Here is a 20,062-nt window from a genome sequence, read left to right as displayed (position 1 = left end):
GGAGGGGACAACTCACAATAACGTGGTTGCATAAGTTTGCACACCCTCTTTTAACTGGGGCTGTGGTACTGTAATTCGCCGATCACATTCAAACTCATGTTAAATATAAGTCATTACAGACCTGCCATCATTTAAAGTGACTCTGATTAATAAAGCATGTGGGAAAATGTGTTATGGTCTGATGAAACCAAGGTTGAACTTTTTGGGGTGATCTGAAGAGGGCTGTGCACAGGAGATGTCCTCGCAACCTGACAGATTTGGAGAGCTTTTGCAAAGAAGTGTGGGCAAATATTGCCATGTCAAGATGTGCCATGCTAATAGACTCCTACCCAAAAAGGCTGATTGCTGTAATAAAATCAAAAGGTGCTTCAACAAAGTATTAGTTGAAGGGTGTGCACACTTATGCAACCAGGTTATTGTGAGGCCCCCCCCCAAAGATTTCAGTTTGTTTTGCAATTGAATTGTTCACGTTATAGGTCACATTAAAGGTGGAGAAAGCTCTGACATGATTTATCTTTGTCTCATTCTTTAACATCACAAGAACCTGGCATTTTAACAGGGATGTGTTGACTTTTTTATATCCACTGTACTTCTGTAAACCTGTAATGACAGAATGTGTAGAAGCCAGTGAATTGTTTGTACGCTAAATACATGCATGGTGACAATTTCTATACATTGTTTGCTACCGTTGTGCTGGATTTTAGCATAAATCAAAAATGTAATGTTAATGTAATTAATTAATTAAATGTAATCAACTAACTTTTAGTTAGGACTCATGTGCTTAGTGCCACAAACATTCAGCTGTGAAATTTTAATGCAAATGAAACACTTCCTTTTTGTGTTGCAACTCCAGCCAAACAGGGTAGGTGTTATGAAACATCATTTTAATGCAGGAAACCTGACTGAAGTAAAGAAGAGTACTTGGACCAGTGCTAGAATTTACATGATATACATATATATGCTGTGTTCTCCAGATCTATCACAGGCAATACAAGCAGTGCAATTATGGTAAGTACCTATATTAATTTATGTTTTCAAAGCTAACTTCTAATGAAGGTACAATTGCAAAGATGCTTTCCAAGTCTGAATTATAATGAGGTTCAGCATGCAGTGATCCCTGTTATCACATTGGTCACCAAGATTTTTATGAATGTCTGCTCATTGTTGGTTTCTTTTCTACTGCTTCCATTATTATATAATATTTTAATTGCATTTATTGAAGATAAAAAACGATATTTGTCCACAGAATAAAGAATTGTATGTCACAACTGTCATTAAGTCAAATAATGTTGGGAAAGTCATGTGACAGATTATCATAATAAATGGTGTGCTTATTTATCAATGGAAATTATATTTTGATGTATTGATATATTTCATCTTGTAGACCTTTATCAAGTAATGAAACTATGCTTGTTTGTTAAGTTAATGAGTATCACTGTATTTCCTTATAATCTAGACAGTAATGCGTGTATATTATTTAGCATGAGATTGCAGCAATCAAATGGACAAACAGGCCTATGCCACACTGAATTTTAGCCCAGAACCTGGTAACCAGGTGTCTCGGAAATTTAAAGGTTAAACGTGTAATCTCAAAATGCATCAAGGATGTGGATATTCATCCGCTACTCCCATATCAACCCACATTGTTTTATCAGCTGTGTATAACCTTAATCATAGTAAGCTCATGACTTCAACCAAGCTCACGGTTTCTTTCCCATTGACACACTCCATTCTAAGAATGTATGCTTGTATATAAATATATCTGCACCCACATACACTCATATTGAACTTGCACTAAATTTGTTCTTATATTTATAAAAATGTATATTACACAACAGCAGGAGGAGGCAAAACTACACAGTAGTAATATCTAGAAATCTAGAATGATCAGACACCCCAGTCATGAAAATACACTTTTTGCAATTTGTTTCTTGTTAATTTAAATATAGTGCTAACACTGATAATTTCTCTAATAACTCTACTAAAATAATAGTAAAATGGATAATTCAAGAAACCATTCATAGATGATTTACATTTTTACCTATACTGATTTTGGCAAAGTGTACTGTTTTGCCTTGTGGCCAAGTAAATTTTTAAGTCAAATATAGAAACGAAGAATGATAGTATATCATTCATGCACAGCCGAGGGCACCTTCTTAAAGGGCAGCTTCTGAAGAAAAAAAAACCCCAATACCATTGTTTGATGCACCATACTTTTTACGTGATTAAAAAAAAAACAGCAGAATTATATCATTTGCCACTTGAATGCTGTAGTCAATACACATCCCCCCGTGATACAATTTTAGTAGGGTTTTTTGTTAGATATAGAAGACAACCTTTCATGATACCTAGGGTATCTGGTTTTCCACAACAAGATACACTAATCAGAGACAATTTATTTTCTTAATCTTCGCCTCCTGTCTTTATTAAAATACCAATTCTATCTTCAAGACTAGAATAATTGTCAATTTTAAGGCAATACAGAAGGCTCATATTTCCAATTTTAACGCCGAGAAACAAAGGTAAAACTGCGGAGGATAAAGGTCTGAAATAAAAAGGAAAGAAGAGTAGAAGCGCAAGATCAATCAGCCGCTCTAAGAATATTGGCTAATGAACCCCCAGCTAAAATAGCACTAGTAGCTGCAGCACCTCTCACCAAGTGAGTGCCAAAATCTATACTCGCTTGAGAAAGTAACCACCTAATCCATCTAGCCAAAGTAGGTGAAGAAACCGGGTGAAAGGGTCTAGAGTAAGAAAGTAAAAGTTGAGAATGAGCCCGATGAGAAGCCGTAACAGTAAAGCAGGAGCGGAGACACCTGGCGATACAAATCTTAGGATTGTTTGTCGGATATGTACTAGAAATAGATGTGGAAGACTTTTTTGTCTGCTTTCTTATAGTGAATTCTACTCCATCAGGAGAAAAACTATGCCTGAACCTTGCAAAAAAAAAAAAAAAAAGCAGACGAAGCAGCATAATAAGTTTTAGATGATAGCTGTCTTAAATGACAATTCGTCATTATCTGGCCATTTGTGCAGAAAATCTAGAATAACTGCAAAATCCCAAATGATTCATATTGAGCAGTTGGAGGTCTACATAATCAGATACCACAAAATAAATGGCAAACTAAAGGATCTTTGCCAATGGATCCCATTTGAGATCCAACATGACCACTGGAATTAGCGGAACGAAAAAAATGAATGGACCTCTAAAACGTCCCAGATAAAAAAGATAAATGAGCTGACCTGAGTAAAGAAGGAGGAGCTGCCTACAGTTTTCCGTTGTACTTTTATTGTGATTGCTTCAGATTGTTTTCTATTTTGGTCCTTGCTGCTATGGTGACCGTAAAGGAAGATTAAGCAACTATAAGCCTCCTGTCTTGCCTTAAACTTCAAGTTAATAATACCACGTCTTTTGGTAGTGCTCCATTTGCCCAAGAAAAAGTCATAGAACACAATTTTTTCACCCCTGGTGTATCCACATTTGACTTCTCTGATTCCCCTCATCATCATCCTGCTAAGGCTAATGGAGGTTATAGTCCAAAGAAAAACCAAAAAATTAATCTGCCAATTTTTATGTTACATAAAAGAAAGGGATAGCTATAAAAATCTAATTTTTTTATTTATTTATTTTTTTCTTAAAAGGGTGGAGTTTCTTTCTACAATGGGAGCTACCTATGCAATCACAGTCACTAATAGCTGCTTGATAGCATGGATCTGACTCCCTCCTCCAACATATGCTATGTGTCACTAGCTATGTGATCTTGCGGCAGCTACTGCCTTTACTTTTTTTCTACACATTCTTTACCATGGTAATATATAGCCATATTGGCTGCCAGCTCCAGGGACTGATACATAAAGGCAACAACAAGATGACAGTTTTACTTACTGTTAGAGATGTTGAACCCTTACAAACTAAACAGAAGGTATCTACCCTCCTTGAAGGAACATCATTATTAGTAGGAACTGTCTACAGTAGATTTGTACAGATTTTGTTTATAATTAATTTTGCCTAATCCAGGGTTTTATCAAAATCTCCAAAAGGAAGGAGAACAGAACAAACAAAAACAAATGGGAAACCTCTGATTATATGTTTGTTTATTTCACTGTTTTAGCTGGGTTTTTTTGCTGTGCTCATTTTAACTACATGGAATCTTGCCCAGATTATTTTCAGGGAACTCAACCAACAGTTCATTACCACCTGTTATTACATTTAATTGGTGTCTTAAACGCTAACAGGTGTCACTGTTGGATGAGTTCGTAGAAAATCTAGGCATGGGAATTCCAGGGAGAAGTGCCACTATAGAGAGATTATATTGTACTGATTTTAATTTCCAAGCAAAAAAAACCCTCTTAATTTTGTCTAAAGAGGTCAGAAAACATTTGTCCTAAAATGAGAAAAAAAAGTAAATGAAACGTATATCCTGATCAATTTTGGTCAACAAGCACTTATCTATCTTACAGTCCCTGATCCCTTTTCTAAAGAAGCTAAATTCACGGGCCACTTTATTATTTACACCTTGTTCGTACTGGGTACCCCCTTTTGCCTTCAGAACTGCTTTCATTCTTCGTGTCATACTTTCTACAAGGTGCGGGAAACATTCCTCAGAGATTTTGGTCTGCCATTACATTAATCGTTCAACTATTTTAACAACCAAACCCAAATATTGCAGTTTATTAAAGTCTTAACAGCTGTAGCCCGTGTAGATTCTATAGGCTGACACAGATGAGCCTGGCTAATTTAACATGCATTCTTTTTTTCCAATCCATGTAACAAAATATGTACTCAAAACATGTGCCATGGTACATTCATTGTTTTTCCTGTGAAACTATACTTAGTGCCCTATGATTTTTGGGGAGCAGTAAAAAAATTAAAATTCTAGTTTCTATTTTATTCTACAGGATAAAGTAACTGGACAACACAGACCAGGTTTAGTCCTTTGGAAAAATCTACATATGTTGCCCTTCATCATACTTTGGCAAGGTAAGTACTTTTAAGGTGATATTCCCATTAAAAATGTTCTCTACTCTGTACGGAACTGTATGTCTTTTTTAGAGTTGTCCCCATCATTTTATCTTATACCTTCTGATATGGTTTGGTAAATGCAGTTATGTAGCTTTGCTTAATCTGACCAGGTCAAGTTATGCACCCTGAGACCTCTATCTTTTTTGAACTAGCATGCAGGGCCGGCCTTTGGGGTGTGCGACCTGTGCGACCGCACAGGGCGCCACACTCCAGGGGGCGCCGCCGCGGGGTCCGCCGCCGCCAGTAGCGTACCCAGCGGGGGGGGGCGGTCCGCACCGGGTGCCGCTCATCAGGGGGGCACCCGGCACCCCTCCAGAGACGGACAGTAATGTCCGCCGCTGGAGGAACAGGCTCGCAAGGGGAGCGGTATCGGAGGTCTTTAACAGACCTCCGGCTCCCTTGAGTGATTTTAAGCCGGTTCAAGGATCTCCCTTGAACCCGGCTTAAAATCGCTCAAGGGAGCCGGAGGTCTGTTAAAGACCTCCGATATCGCTCCCTTGTGATCCGCGCGGCAACAGCTGCTGTGCGCCGGGGTTTGTTGTGAGATCCCGGCGCACAGCACTGACGCCTCGCCCACAGCTGTCCGTGCCCTCTGACCCGGAAGAAGACCGAGAGGACAGAAGAACTGAAGAAGAGGAGCGAAGAGGAGGAAAAGAAGCTGTAAGGAGAAAAGAGGAAAGGTAGGAAAGCATTCAGTGAGAGTGGATTGGTATGTGTGGATTAGTATGTGTGGATTGGTATATGTGTGCATGAGTATATGTGTGGATTGGTGTATATGTGTGGATTGGTATATATGTGTGGATTGGTATATATGTGTGTGGATTGGTATATATGTGTGTGGATTGGTATATATGTGTGTGGATTGGTATATATGTGTGGATTGGCATATATGTGTGTGGATTGGTATATATGTGTGTGGATTGGTATATATGTGTGAATTGGTATATATGTGTGGATTTGTATATGTGTGGATTGGTATATGTGTGGATTAGTGTACGTGTGGATTAGTATGTGTGGATTGGTATGTGTGTGGATTGGTATATATGTGTGGATTAGTGTATATGTGTGGATTGGTATATGTGTGGATTGGTATGTGTGTGGATTGGTATACGTGTGGATTGGTATACGTGTGGGTTGGTATACGTGTGGATTGGTATACGTGTGGATTGGTATACGTGTGGGTTGGTATACGTGTGGATTGGTATACGTGTGGATTGGTATACGTGTGGATTGGTGTATGTGTGGATTGGTATATGTGTGGATTAGTATATGTGTGGATTGGTAAGTGTGTGAGAGTGATGGGTGTTATGCTGTACCATTTCCGATGTCTTTTTCATGTTCTAATTATGCTCTAAAAGTACATCATAACTCCCATCACTCTATACTGTTCCATACAGTGGCAGACCTGGGAGGCAGAGGTCTTGCACCCCCACTGCAGGACTCCTGAAAGGTAAGTGAACTTCAAAGAGGGAAAGGGTAGATAGTTAGGAGGGGGTAGATAGGGAGAAGGGAGTGAGGCAGGGGAAAGGGGGTAGATAGGGAGAAGGGAGTGAGAAGGGGTAGATAGGGCAATCATACTCCTATCATGCCAAGTCTGCGAGTACATCCTGGAATCTGGGTATGCCTGGGCATGATAGGAATGTGATTGCTGTTAATCATATATATATATATATATATATATATATAATATTGTTATTTAATTGTTTTGTCCTATTTTGGTGTGTTACTTACTTTAAATAAAAGTGTTAGATTTCTTTATGGTGTGGGGGGGTCATATTCGGTTTTGGCCAGGTAAATGCTGCACTTTCGGTTTCAGTCCTGAAATCGTTTCGGTGCATCCCTACTACTAAGCCAGACAGTGAAGTGGTAGGCCTACACCACATCAATGTTTGGCGTAGTATATAGTGATTGGGGTTTTGTTACAAGTTTTTATTCCTTTCTTTTTTTGGGATGGGGGGGCGCCAGAGGAGTAGTCCGCACAGGGCGCCAGAACACCTAAGGCCGGCTCTGCTAGCATGTTCTCATAATGGGATACTTAATGTCTTTATATTGTAAATTTATTCCCTCACACAATAGAGTGGAAATGGGACAGAGATTTGGGAGGCAGACTCTACTTAGGTAGTATACTACCCATTGCTGGCTCTTTTAAATGCAATTTAGGATGTATGTAGGGAAAAAACACAAACAGAATTTTATGTTTGGTGGTCTTGTCTAGTTCTAAGACTTTGGGAGTGACTAATGGCAAACATATACTAGATGATCCCTGTTTATTTTCTTTTAGCCAGACCCATATGCCATCTCACCGATCATAAAAAATAAACTACTATGCAAAATTCTGCTAGGAGCTAGATGAGCCAAAGTAGCTTCTTGGTCAAAACCTTCTATCCCCAAGATTTCACTAATCTTAGATCAAATTGATGAGAATCCCCTCATTTATAAAAGTACAGTGCTAATCCATGATACCCCAATTTATTTTATAGAATTTGGACATCATAGCTACAGAATCTACAACTCAATATTAGGAGAATCACATCACTTTTGACCCCCAGGCCTGTTCCTTGTGATGTCACAGTTCTAAGAGAAATGTTTGCTGCTAAGTTAAGCTTTTAGGCATGAAGAAGCATTTGTCCTCATTTGTTTCTGCGTTTAACAGGTTAATCTTATCTCCTACTCCTATACGTTATATATATATATATATATATATATATATATTATGCTCAGTGAATAAAACATGAATGATGAATGCAGCTGGATATAGGCTACATAATTGTTTCTGTTACTTTGCTCTTTTGTAACAGTTCTGTAGTATTTCATCAACTATTACCATAAACTGCAGGACATTGCACTGAAAAATGTACGTAAATAATTTAAGGAAGAATAATGTTCTCTATCATTGTGAGGATTCGGCCCCAGCCCTGCAAACTGCCAGGTGCAGCCACCCCTTTAAGAGGTCTGCCTGGAGTTGAACTCTTCTCCACAGCTTGCTGTTTTGTTAACTTGTGTGTCTGTATTTTATGTACTTTTGCCCTCTTCCCCTTATACATCTGAGTATCTCAGTTACTCCCCATGTCCCGGTTGAGAAATCCTACCCTTGCTTAAAGGAGAAGTGTCTGAGGATCTCGGCTCCTCACTCCATCCAGGCTAAGAGGCTAATATTTTCGTGGAACTTTTTGCCGGGTCATGGAGTACTTTTGTGTTCAGTTTCTGATACTATGACCTGGTAATATTTTATAAGGTGTTTTTTATTATAACCGACCCCAGAGACTACCGTATATTCCGGCGTATAAGATGACTGGGCGTATAAGACGACCCCCAACTTTTCCAGTTAAAATATAGAGTTTGGGCTATACTCGCCGTATAAGACTACCCCTCTACCCAGCATACAACAACCAGCAAATCACGGCAAGTGATGTACCTTACCGGTGATTGGCTGGTTGTTATACAGACATATACATACATACACTGCCCTTACACACACACACACACACATATATATATATATATATATATATATATTGTGACAGAAAGGCCGGTACAATAGTGGATGGGCGGTATATACGCCCTACTCTGGCTAACTTTGTGTGTCCTTATGTGTAAAATTGAAGTCCCAGGGAAAGATGTTGTTTGACTACAAACTGCATTACTGGCAGTTTGCAAAACATGGTAAGGGTCCCTGGGGCGGAGCATCTGGAAGAGCAGGGTGGGCCAGTGCTCCAACAGCACTAATTGCTGTATTGATCCAATCCAGAGTCTGCATTCTGGACAGGAGCTCCACAGGTGTGGACTAAGTAGCAGCTCACCTGTGGTTGATTAATTAGCAGGCAGAGGGTAAAAGGAACTGAGCCTGATTCAAAAAAAAAGGCCATTTTTATTCCAGCTGGGAGAGCTGAGGAACTGAGGAGTGTGGTTTCTCTCTGAAAAGCCATTTTGATGGAAACTTGTGACTTGTTGGAAGGTGAATGTTTGGAGCTCTTTTATACTAAGTCAGTGCTCAAGCAAAGACTGTTATCCTGTGCTGCTTATAACTGCTGCTGTTTCTTCCTGTAAAATAAACATTGATACTGAGCTGGATGTATCCTGAGCTTCATTTACCCTAGAAGACTGTGGTAACAACCAAGATCCTTGACAAAAATCCCAAGGAAAAGGGAGGCCTGTCGCATATGGTGGAGAATGCGGGTATCCACGTAAGTCTGTGGGTAGAAGCCATTTACAGCTCACCATGGAGGAAGTTATTAAAGCACTGATCCAGTCTACTTCTGCACAGCAGGAAGCTAATAGGAGAGCTGCAGAAAATAGTGCAGCCCTACAGCAGCTGGTGCTGGCTCAGGCAGAGAATGCTATGAAAATGGCTTTTCAGAGAGAAACCACACTCCTCAGTTCCTCAGCTCTCCCAGCTGGAATAACAATGGCCTTTTTTTTTGAATCAGGCTCAGTTCCTTTTACCCTCTGCCTGCTAATTAATCAACCACAGGTGAGCTGCTACTTAGTCCACACCTGTGGAGCTCCTGTCCAGAATGCAGACTCTGGATTGGATCAATACAGCAATTAGTGCTGTCGGAGCACTGGCCCACCCTGCTCTTCCAGATGCTCCGCCCCAGGGACCCTTACCATGTTTTGCAAACTGCCAGTAATGCAGTTTGTAGTCAAACAACATCTTTCCCTGGGACTTCAATTTTACACATAAGGACACACAAAGTTAGCCAGAGTAGGGCGTATATACCGCCCATCCACTATTGTACCGGCCTTTCTGTCACAATATATACACACACACTGCCCTCACCACACACCCCTGCCTTTACACACATATATATATCTACATGTGTATATATATATATATATATATCTACATGTGTGTGTGTATATATATATATATATATATATATATATATATATACACACACCAGCTTACACACAAATACCTACACAGCTCTTACACACACCTGACCATACACATACACTGCCCATCTCACACCAACATATATACACATACACTGCACTCACACCCCTTTCTCCCCATCTCTTACCTTTCTCATCTTCTATCTTCTTTCTTCCATCCAGTTGTTGGAGCGCGAGGTCTGTCATTTCAGACCTCTGCTTTACTGCTCCCTCATCACTACGCGCCGGCAATTGATGCCGAGCGCCGGGACATGACATCATCCCCGCGCTCGGCATGAATAGCCGGCGCGTAGTGATTATTGAGCAGGGAAGCCGAGGTCTGAAGTGCCAGACCTCGAGTTCCCTAATGTTGGGCTAGTTAGAGGGAGGTCGTGATCTCCCCAACCAGCCCTGCTGATCAGGGCTACCTGGGGAGATCACGATCTTGTACCTACCTCGGCGCGGCCCTGAAGACCGGCCCAGGGGAGGCGGCTTCTCCACTCACCCCTCCCCTAGAGATTCGTGGCTTCGTGGGAATCTCCGGCTCGGTAAGTACCCGGTACTCGGTTAGTACCCGGCGTATAAGACGACCCCCGACTTTTGAGAAGATTTTCTGGGGTTAGAAAGTCATCTTATACGCCGGAATATACGGTAAATGTAGCTGCAGCTCCAGCTGCCTTTCAAAGGGACAATCTGGTAACCTGGCTGGAGCTCTTAATTGGCCAGCACAGCCCTGTTTGCCCAAACGGCAGCCTTACTACAGGGGAGATTACACAGGCAGGGGAAACCCATTGTATCACTTAATCCCCTCACCTTATCCATTGCCTGTGTACTCCCCGAGCTGATGGGATGTAGAGTTGGGTTCTGTGTGTATTGAGAATCTCGGTTAAAGGAATGTTGATAGAATTATGGCTCTATATAAGTTCTATGTGTTTGTAATAAAAGTGGTTCTTGTTTTGCTGCACAAATGGTGGTCTGACTGATCGATTTGAGGGTACTGACTGGTTATTCCTCAGTAACCGTGACCCTGTAACAATCCCCTTGTGTTCCTTGCATTGTTCCCTGCCCTTTGTGGCGTCCTGTACCATGTATGTTTTGTCTGGTTCTGTTTAGAATCTGTGTTTTGTGTATTTATGTTCAGCTGTGTTGGCTATGCTATATCCACACCTCCCTCACCTGTAGCCTATGTCGTTACCAAACCTGACCTAATCAACAGTTACTTTGGAGCTATAGTTCATGCCTGTCTCTTGGATTCACCATTTTGCCTCCCTGTTACCTTTTTGACCCCGACTGCCTATTGGATTTACCTCTTTTGTTTGCTACCCATCACAAACCCTTTTGGATTCTCACCTGGACTATTCTAACTTTGTACTCCCCAGCAGTCTTTATACTTGATATGACTCCTACTCTGCTTATGGTGAGATGTGTCTGCTTTGTTTAATATACCTATATTCAAACATTCAAACGGCTCGTTTGTGAAGTCTGTGTCTATCACTGTGTGCGTTCTTATACTCCTGCCCCTAGACTCCAACATCCAGCAAGGGCTGAGTTATGATGAGCCTGACAATCATGTTATGCGACTGTACCATTGGTAATCTGCAACTACTTGCTTATGATCAGAAGCAAATCAGAATTTTAAAAAGCCTTCTACATGTCAACAACCTAGTGATGTTTGCATTTGAAACATTAGTGTTTATAATGCTGCTACACTTGTCAATATAGGCATTTCAACAAACAAAAATAAAAACAGCCCTGCTCTGGTTTCATAAAAGTGCAAATTACAAAGTACTTTTGGAATTTTTATGCAAAGACACAAAGACCACAAGGTATGTCATTTTTTGAATGCACTATTACATGGACTCCCTCATTTGTATCTTCTTGAACCTTTATATATACACTATAGATACTACACAGTATTGGGACACCTGACCATTACACCAACAGGGACTTTTATGACATTCTAAATGCATTGACATTAATATGTAGATGGTCTCCCATTTGTCAGTTTCACTCTTCTGTGAAGGCTTTCCACAAGGTTTTGGAGTGTTTCTGTGGAATTTTTTGCCCATTCATGCAGTAAAGCATTTTGATTTTTAGCTCAGGCACCGATGTTAGATGAAAAGGCCTAGCTCGCAATCTACGTTCCAGTATTTGATGGGGTTGAGGCAGTGTGCGCCAGTCATGTTCTTCCACACCAAACTTGGCCAATCATGTCTTCATGAACCTTGCTGTGCGCTAGGGCACAGGCATACTGGAATAGTTGAACTTTCCCCCAACTGTTCCTGCAAAGTAAGAAGCATAGTATTGTCCAAAATGTCTTGATATGCTGAGAACTATGATTTCACTTCACTGGAAGTAAGGGGCCTAGCCCAATTCTTAAAAAACAGTCCCATACCACTATCCCTACACCAAACTTTACAGTTGACGCCATGTGATCAGGCAACATTCTGCTGGCATCTGCCAAATGCAGACTCACCAATCAGACTGCCAAACAGAGAAGCAGGATTCATCACTCCCCAGAACGTTTCCACTGCTCCAGAGTCCAGTGACAGCGTGCGTTATACTACACGATCTGATGCTTGGCATTGTACTTGGTGATGCATGCAGCTGCTTGGCTATGGAAACCCATGAATCTCTCGCCACATGGTTTTTGTGCTGATAATGTCAGTGGAATGAAATTTCACAAAATTATTGAAAAGGACATATTATATCACAGTACCAAGCTTGAATTCACTGAGCTCTTCAGAACGACCCATTTGTTCACAAATGTTTGTAAGCACAGTCTAGGAGCTTGATTTTATACATATGTGTCAATGGGTCTGATTGAAATACCTGAATTCAATAATTAAGAGGTGTGTCCCAATACTTTTGCCTATATAGCGTAGCTTGGATCATAGTAAAGGAATTGTATAAGCCGAGTGTCCTTTACTATGCTCAAAGCAATGTATAAAGTAAAAAGGAGAGAGCTCATGTAACAATGGATAAGGAAACATAAAAGTGACATACATTGGGCTCAATTCAATGTGCTGGCAAATCTTCAAATGTACCAAAAACATTTAAACAGTCTAAACCTTATAGAACGACTGTACATTATACAGCAAGACCACACAGAAATGAAGATTGAAATCATAGAAAACCGTTCCCTTAATTCAATTATGTGTGTCTGTGTGCCTGAGCAACTAACATGGATACATTTTTGCTTACAGTTGCCCCAAGACAGACAGACACAGACAAATACACATTTTGTTTTGCGTCAGGTTGTTAACAGTGTTTTATTATTTTGTCTGTTTCAGTTATATTTCACTGCACCACTATTCAAGGCTGGACATACAACTACTCTACTGATATTATGACCTATGAGAAAGCCAGGACATACTGCCAAAATCATTACACTGATCTTGTGGCCATTCAAAATAAAAGAGAAATTGAACACCTTTTAGAGATCATGCCTCGAAGCAAATCCTACTACTGGATAGGGATAAGAAAAATTGAGGGGAAATGGACTTGGGTTGGAACCAACAAAACCCTTACCACTGAAGCAGAATACTGGGCACAAGGGGAGCCAAACAATAAAAAGAAGACTGAGGATTGTGTAGAGATATACATTAAAAACGGGAAGGGTGCAGGAATGTGGAATGACGACTCTTGCATGAAAAAAAAGCATCCACTGTGTTATACAGGTAAGAAACACATAATTATTCATAGAACTCTTAACACATTTGGGATCAGGCTCCATACCCTAAGGAGCATTCTCTTTGTCACTTTCACCATATTTTGATGAACCCGCACAAATAATACATAGTTTTGTTAAGGAGAAGTAGGGCCTTCTTTTAAAATCATAGAAATACAAAATACATTATTAGTGGTAACAGATAAAAAAAAACTACCCATAAAGGACATGAAAAAGCAGGAGTAGCAATTATATTTGCATATTCCATCCAAGTAGAAATTAAAGATTTATGATTATCATTTGTAAAATCAATGAAGAAAGGTATACACTGGTCAGCCTCTATGTATCTATCTATCTATCTATCTATCTATCTATCTATCTATCTATCTATCTAGACTTTAGTCTAGATGGACATGGAAAATGAATGATAACTTGGTTTATGTAAGGCAAGTGTAAGAGGAATATACTTCACCAACATTCAATTGGTGCGCTTTCAGATAAGTTATTTATTCTTTTAACAGCATAAACAAAAAAGGTGTGGCCAGAGAATAAGATCAAACAATGCAGCAGGGATTAAACAACAATACACCTAAAAAGACACAAACAAAGCAGGATGAACCTTGCGCAAGGATGACCAAAAGACCTGTGAAACACCAATGTGCTAATAGAAAAAATGTGAACTTACTTGGGTATAAAAAACCATATACCATAAGGCAGATCCTATAATAATTTAAAGTGATAGAAAGTGATCTGAAAAACAAGGATATAAGCAATAGTGTTGTGTGTACTAAAAAGTAATCCTAATTAGGTAAAATAAGACTGCACTCACGAAATAAGCTCCATCTAAAAACGTGGAGCAGCGCGACAAGTATACCACGTCCAGAGACGGCTTCACGTCTGGAGAGTGGTCACTCGCAAGATGTCGGTGTGTCCTTTAAAAAATAAATAAAGGAGTTGGCCCTCCTGAGAACTCTTATTCCCCTTGCAGGTTGAATACAGATACTGCATTCAACTAGGGCTGCAACAACTAATCGATAAAATCGATAATAATCGATAATGAAATTCGTTGGCAACGAATTTCATTATCGATTAGTTGAATCGATTATTATCGATTATAAAATGAGGGTTTTTTCAGAGCAAACGGCTCTGAAAAATCCCCCTCATTATATAATCCGTTTAGTCTGACTCACCGTCTCACAGCAGCAGCTCCTACTTACTCCCCCTCCCTGTAATCACTGTGACAACTGGCCCCGCCCCTTCCTTCTCCAGGCCAGAACCACATGGCTGTGACACTCATCTAACTGTAAGTATATGTGTGTATATATATATATATATATATATATATATATATATATATATATAATGTGTATGTGTGTGTGTATATATATATATATATATATATATATATGTATATATGTATGTAATATATATATATATATATATTTGGGCTACTGAAAGTTAGGGGAGGTGGGGGTTAATTTAGGGGCAGTTATGGTTAGTGGGGTGTTTAGGGTTAATTTAGGGGCAGTTATGGTTAATTGGGTGTTTAGGGTTAATTTAGGGGCAGTTATGTTAATAGGGTGTTTAGGGTTAATTTAGGAGCAGCTATGGTTAATGGGGTGTTTGGGGTTAATTTGAGGCAGTTGTGGTTAATGGTGTGTTTAGGGTTAATTTAGGGGATGCTGTGGTTGATGGGGTCTTTAGGGTTAATTTAGGGGATGCTGTGGTTAAGGGGGTGTTAAGGGTTAATTTAGGGGCAGTTATGGTTAATGGGGAGTTTAGGGTTAATTTAGGGGAATCTAAATCCTGGGGGCAGTGAAGTGACATATCTGGGGGTATAAGGCATATACAGTATATAAGGCATATGTGGGGAGGGCAGTATGGCATGTCTGGCGAGGACGGAGTGGTGTATCAGGGTGTATAAGGCAAATCTGGGGGTAGAGTGGCATGTCTGGGAGGCAGGGTGGCATGTCTGGGGAGGATGGAGTGGGGTATCAGGGGATATAAGGCGTATCAGGCACAGTGGCAGATGTGGGAGGCAGCGTGGAGTGGCAGATGTGGGAGGCAGCGTGGCATATGTGGGAGGCATTGTGGAGTGGCAGATGTGGGAGGCAGCATGGCGTGGCATATGTGGGGAGGGCAGGGTGGCATGTCTGGGGAGGATGGAGTGGTGTTTCAGGGGGTATAAGGCGTATCAGGCACAGTGGCATGTGGGGGGTAGAGTGGAGTGGCAGATGTGGGAGGCAGTGTGGAGTGGCAGATGTGGGAGGCAGCGTGGAGTGGCAGATGTGGGAGGCAGCGTGGAGTGCTGTGGTAGGCAGCGTGGCAAGCCTGGGCTCAAATGTGCATATATTGGGGGGCTGGTTGGGAAATAAAGACAAGAAATGTATTATCAAAGTTTTTTTATTCTGCTGTTTGTATTTAACATCATTTGTTTAGTAAATTATTTTAAATAAATGAAAAATTTACATTCATTTTTTTTATCCGATTAATCGATTAATCGAAAAAATAATCGGCCAACTAATCGATTATTAAAATAATCGTTAGTTGCAGCCCTACATTCAACCATGGAAGTCAACGGAGCTCAGCTTTCTAATCATATTTAGCACAAAAAAAAAATAGAAAGGCGGGTGGTAAAATGGGTGAAATGCAAAGAGTTAAAATACCAGCATTTGAAATACCCTGGGGTGTCTATATATATATATATATAAGTTTTCAAAAATATATGGTTTTATTGGGCACATTGAATTGGCCAGGCTCAAGTTGTACCAAATAGGGCATGGGTGTCCAAGTTTTTTCTCCAGTAGGCCACTTCATCAGAAATGTATGTGTGCGTGTGCCATATATATATAATTGCTAACAGCAATCACACTCCTATCATGCCAAATCAGCTAGCACATGCTGGAATCTGGGTATGCCTGGGCATGATAGGAGTGTGATTGCTGTTAACAATCATATATATATATATATATATATATATATATATATATATATATATATACATATATACATATATATATATATATTGTAGGTGACAGCTCACACATGGGGCGGCAATGACAGTATTCACACAGGTTTCAAAAGTCAAGCGTGTTTATTTAGATGAGGTAGGCACAGAGCACCTTGCAAATAAAACAAACTCTAAGCCTGTCCGGCTCTAACTAAACATCCGGATACCTCACTACAAGCCTAAGGTCTGGCACAAAGCAAAGTAACAGGTTGTCCATGGGTAAAGCTTCATACCTGGTGGGCTGGAGCGCTGGCTGTAGCTGCTCCCTGCCTCAGTCCCTCCTCCACCCTGCAAACCTAACAGCCCTCTCTTTTAAGACTTCCTCCCCAGTAATGAGCATAGGAAGCCTCACCTGAGGGCTCCTGGGTGTCTGCTACCGTGCCTGGCTGAGAAAACCAGGTGAGATATACACCCCATCCACCACTTTCCCATACACTTTACCACAATATATATATATAATATATTAATATTGTTATTGAATTTTTGAAGTGTGAGATTGTTTTATGGTGGGGGGTCGTATTTGGTTTCGGACAGGTAAATGCTGGGTTTTCGGTTTCAGTCCAGAATTTTCGTTTCGGTGCATCCCTAAGCCAGACAATGAAGTGGTAGGCCTACACCACATCAATGTTTGGGTTAGTATATAGTGATAGGAGTTATGCTGCACTATTATCAGTGTCTGGCTCAATGTATAGTGATAGGGATTACGCTGTACCACCGTCAATGTCTGCCTCAGTATATAGTGTTAGGTGTTATGCTGTACCCCCATCAATGTCTGCCTCAGTATATAGTGATAGGTGTAATGCTGTACCACCGTCAATGTCTGCCTCAGTATATAGTGGTAGGTGTTATGCCGTACCACCGTCAATGTCTGCCTCATTATATAATGATAACAGTAATGCTGTACCACCTTCAATGTCTGCGCCAGTATATAACGATAGAAGCTATGCAGTTTTAAAGTGTTTGTGGGGGGGTGCCACATACAGAATCTGCCCCCGGTGCCAAATACTCTAGGTACGCTCCTGGCTTAGGGAATAAGAAAATGTGTGCAGACTGGATGGGCCAGATGGTTCTATCTGCTGACACATTCTATGTCTCTATGTTAGAGTGCATGTGTATCATAGAAATATGCTTGCCAGTGCATTAATTACCATGGGGGAGCAAGGGGCCAATGAGGTCACATGGCTTTGCCTGAACCAGAATGTGCTAGCAACTTAGAAAGGTAAAGAAAATTACGTCAAAATATATTGATTGTTTAGATTTAGTACACACTTTATTGGTATTGTATTTGAACTTGACTATTACAAGGCAAATATAGTGCAGGATTTTCACAGAGGCAGATACGGAGGCTTACCCTTGATGCTTTTCATTTTTTATTAAGCTCACTGATGTGCAAGTCTCTCTGTGAAAATAATGTATAAGTTTTTAATAATTGAGAAATGTATAGTTGTGGCTCTAAATGTACAAAATTACAGGTTGTACATTAATACCAGTGTTTACACCTATCTAGACTTTGAGGAAAAGGATGTAATAAGATTGTGTTGCAGTGGTTTCGTTCTATAGAAGTTCTGCTGTGGTTTGGAGTTTCCGCTACCACATGTACCATCTCATTATATGGAGGAGAAACATTCAGTTTTCAACTTTCTTTTTTTGTTGTGTAATCCCAGTTGTTTGGTTCCAGATATAAGAATATGTGTATATACAATGTGCAAGTGTAGTTCAGATGTTTACTTTCCAAAAACCTGCCAAGCCACCCTAACAGTTTATTTTACAATCTACTTCAGCGGGCAGTAACAGTTTCACAAGAAAATCCCTACAAACAAAATCCTAGCTCATCTGAGCTCTTACTAACATAGGTATCCCTTACTATCAGAATGTCAAACTTTGTTACACTTCAGTTCTCACTTGCAGCCTAATATACTGGACCCAGCCCTCCAAAAAGACTGTCTATCAGGCAGGGGTCTTTTTCAGTTAATGCTAGCCCTAGTGTAGAGATAATCTAAATTTTATTAAAGACAGGAGGCTTCATATTTGCATCATCTTCTTTACTAAAACCTCCAGCAGCAAAGAAATGGTTAACATCAGCAAACAAAGAACCAACAAGAAACCTTAAATAGCCCCTCAGAACGCTCCACTTCCTCTTCTTTGCTGCTAGCCTCCAGGTGAGCACCCTCTTTTCTAGTGTGCTACACGCCGTGATTTGTTTGTGGCTTTTATTATGTATTTTATGTGTTTTTATCTTCTTTATTAGTTTCATAGTGTGGGTTTTGTTCCTCTGTTTTTTTCTTTAGTTTTTAATCGGGCTGTTTGCTTTCGTCTATTTGGATGTCAGAAAGGGGTGATAGGAGCAGGTGGTAAGGTGGGATGAGGAGAGAACCTCAGAAAATTCAGCAGGGGTGACTGGACTGAAGCAGTTAACAGTGGAGAACAGTGGTTTAGGGTTATGGGGGAGGAAGGGGATTAATTAAATGAGAGAGAGACGGAGGGCTCCATAGGTGCTTAGTGGTATGTGAACACTTGTGGAGGGGACAAGTTCGTGTGCATTGCTATGGCTGAGGTGGATGGCTTGGGGGGGGGGTGCACAGTTACAGAATCAACCATATCTAGGACTGAAGCTAGTGTTTGGTTATACTAAACTGTGACAACATCAGGGCAGGAGGAGGTAGCAATGCATGGCAGAAGGGACTGAAGTATGCTTGTGAGCTGTGGGGTGTTAATGTCAGAGGTTTCGGTAGGTCGAGGAATTAGGTAGAGGAAATGTGGGATGTATGGCAAGGTTGAATGTTAGTAGACTGCAGTGAAACAGAGAATGTAAAGTTGGAGAATTGAGATATTGAGTATGGATGGAAGATCACTAGGTCAATTTGGAGGCCATAATTGTGCTTGGGGAGGTGGTCCATTGTAAGAGACCGAGATAGAAGGAGAATGACAGCAGTTTGGTGGAGGAAAGGAGGTGAGAGAGCCATGCAGCAAAGTGAAAAAAGTATTGAGAAGCAGGGCCGGTAGATCACAGCAACAAACACGGCCGTTTGGGAGGAGAGACAGACAAAATATACTTCAAAAAACGAGACGGAGAGAGAGGGAATAAGCTTCAGACATTAAAAGGTTCAGCAGGCGAGAGGGGAATGTCAACGCCCTTTCTCTGTTCGTCTTCAGGTCTCGGTGTGTGGCTAAAGTGTAGACCACCATAAGAAAGAGCAACAAGAGAGGTAGTGTTGGAGGGTTTTAACCACATTCCAGTGAGTGTAAGGAGACTGGTGGGTTAGAAAAGGTCACGAACAGCAGTGAGTTTGTTTTACACAGACAGAAAATGGTGCTTGGGTTAAAGTGGACTGATTTTGAGATTGGAGGGATTGGAGTTTGTTTGTGTTAGTACAAAAGGTGCGGGGACAGAGGTAGCTTGCTATGGTGTATCCAGAGATGGATTTGATGTCCCCAGAGCATGAAAGAAGGATACAGACCAACAAGCGGAATAAACATTTATAAA

The 20,062-nt window shown here is 40.6% G+C and overlaps 1 protein-coding gene across 1 annotated transcript in view; it reads left to right on the top strand.

The window, feature by feature from the left end:
- The first annotated feature begins 909 nt into the window (after positions 1 to 909).
- The window catches only part of LOC128500531 (L-selectin-like), a 49,755-nt gene continuing 30,602 nt past the window's right edge, over positions 910 to 20,062 (top strand). The window contains exons 1-3 of the mRNA XM_053469700.1: positions 910 to 1,008; positions 4,900 to 4,981; positions 13,192 to 13,578. Coding sequence (XP_053325675.1) covers positions 1,006 to 1,008; positions 4,900 to 4,981; positions 13,192 to 13,578 — 472 coding nt within the window. The 5' untranslated portion in view covers positions 910 to 1,005. The remainder of the gene's footprint in view (positions 1,009 to 4,899; positions 4,982 to 13,191; positions 13,579 to 20,062) is intronic.

This window comes from Spea bombifrons, chromosome 6, assembly GCF_027358695.1.
Source record: "Spea bombifrons isolate aSpeBom1 chromosome 6, aSpeBom1.2.pri, whole genome shotgun sequence".
Classification (NCBI taxonomy): domain Eukaryota; kingdom Metazoa; phylum Chordata; class Amphibia; order Anura; family Pelobatidae; genus Spea; species Spea bombifrons.
Note: the sequence above shows the minus strand (reverse complement) of the source record. Positions and strands in the feature narration are given on the sequence as shown.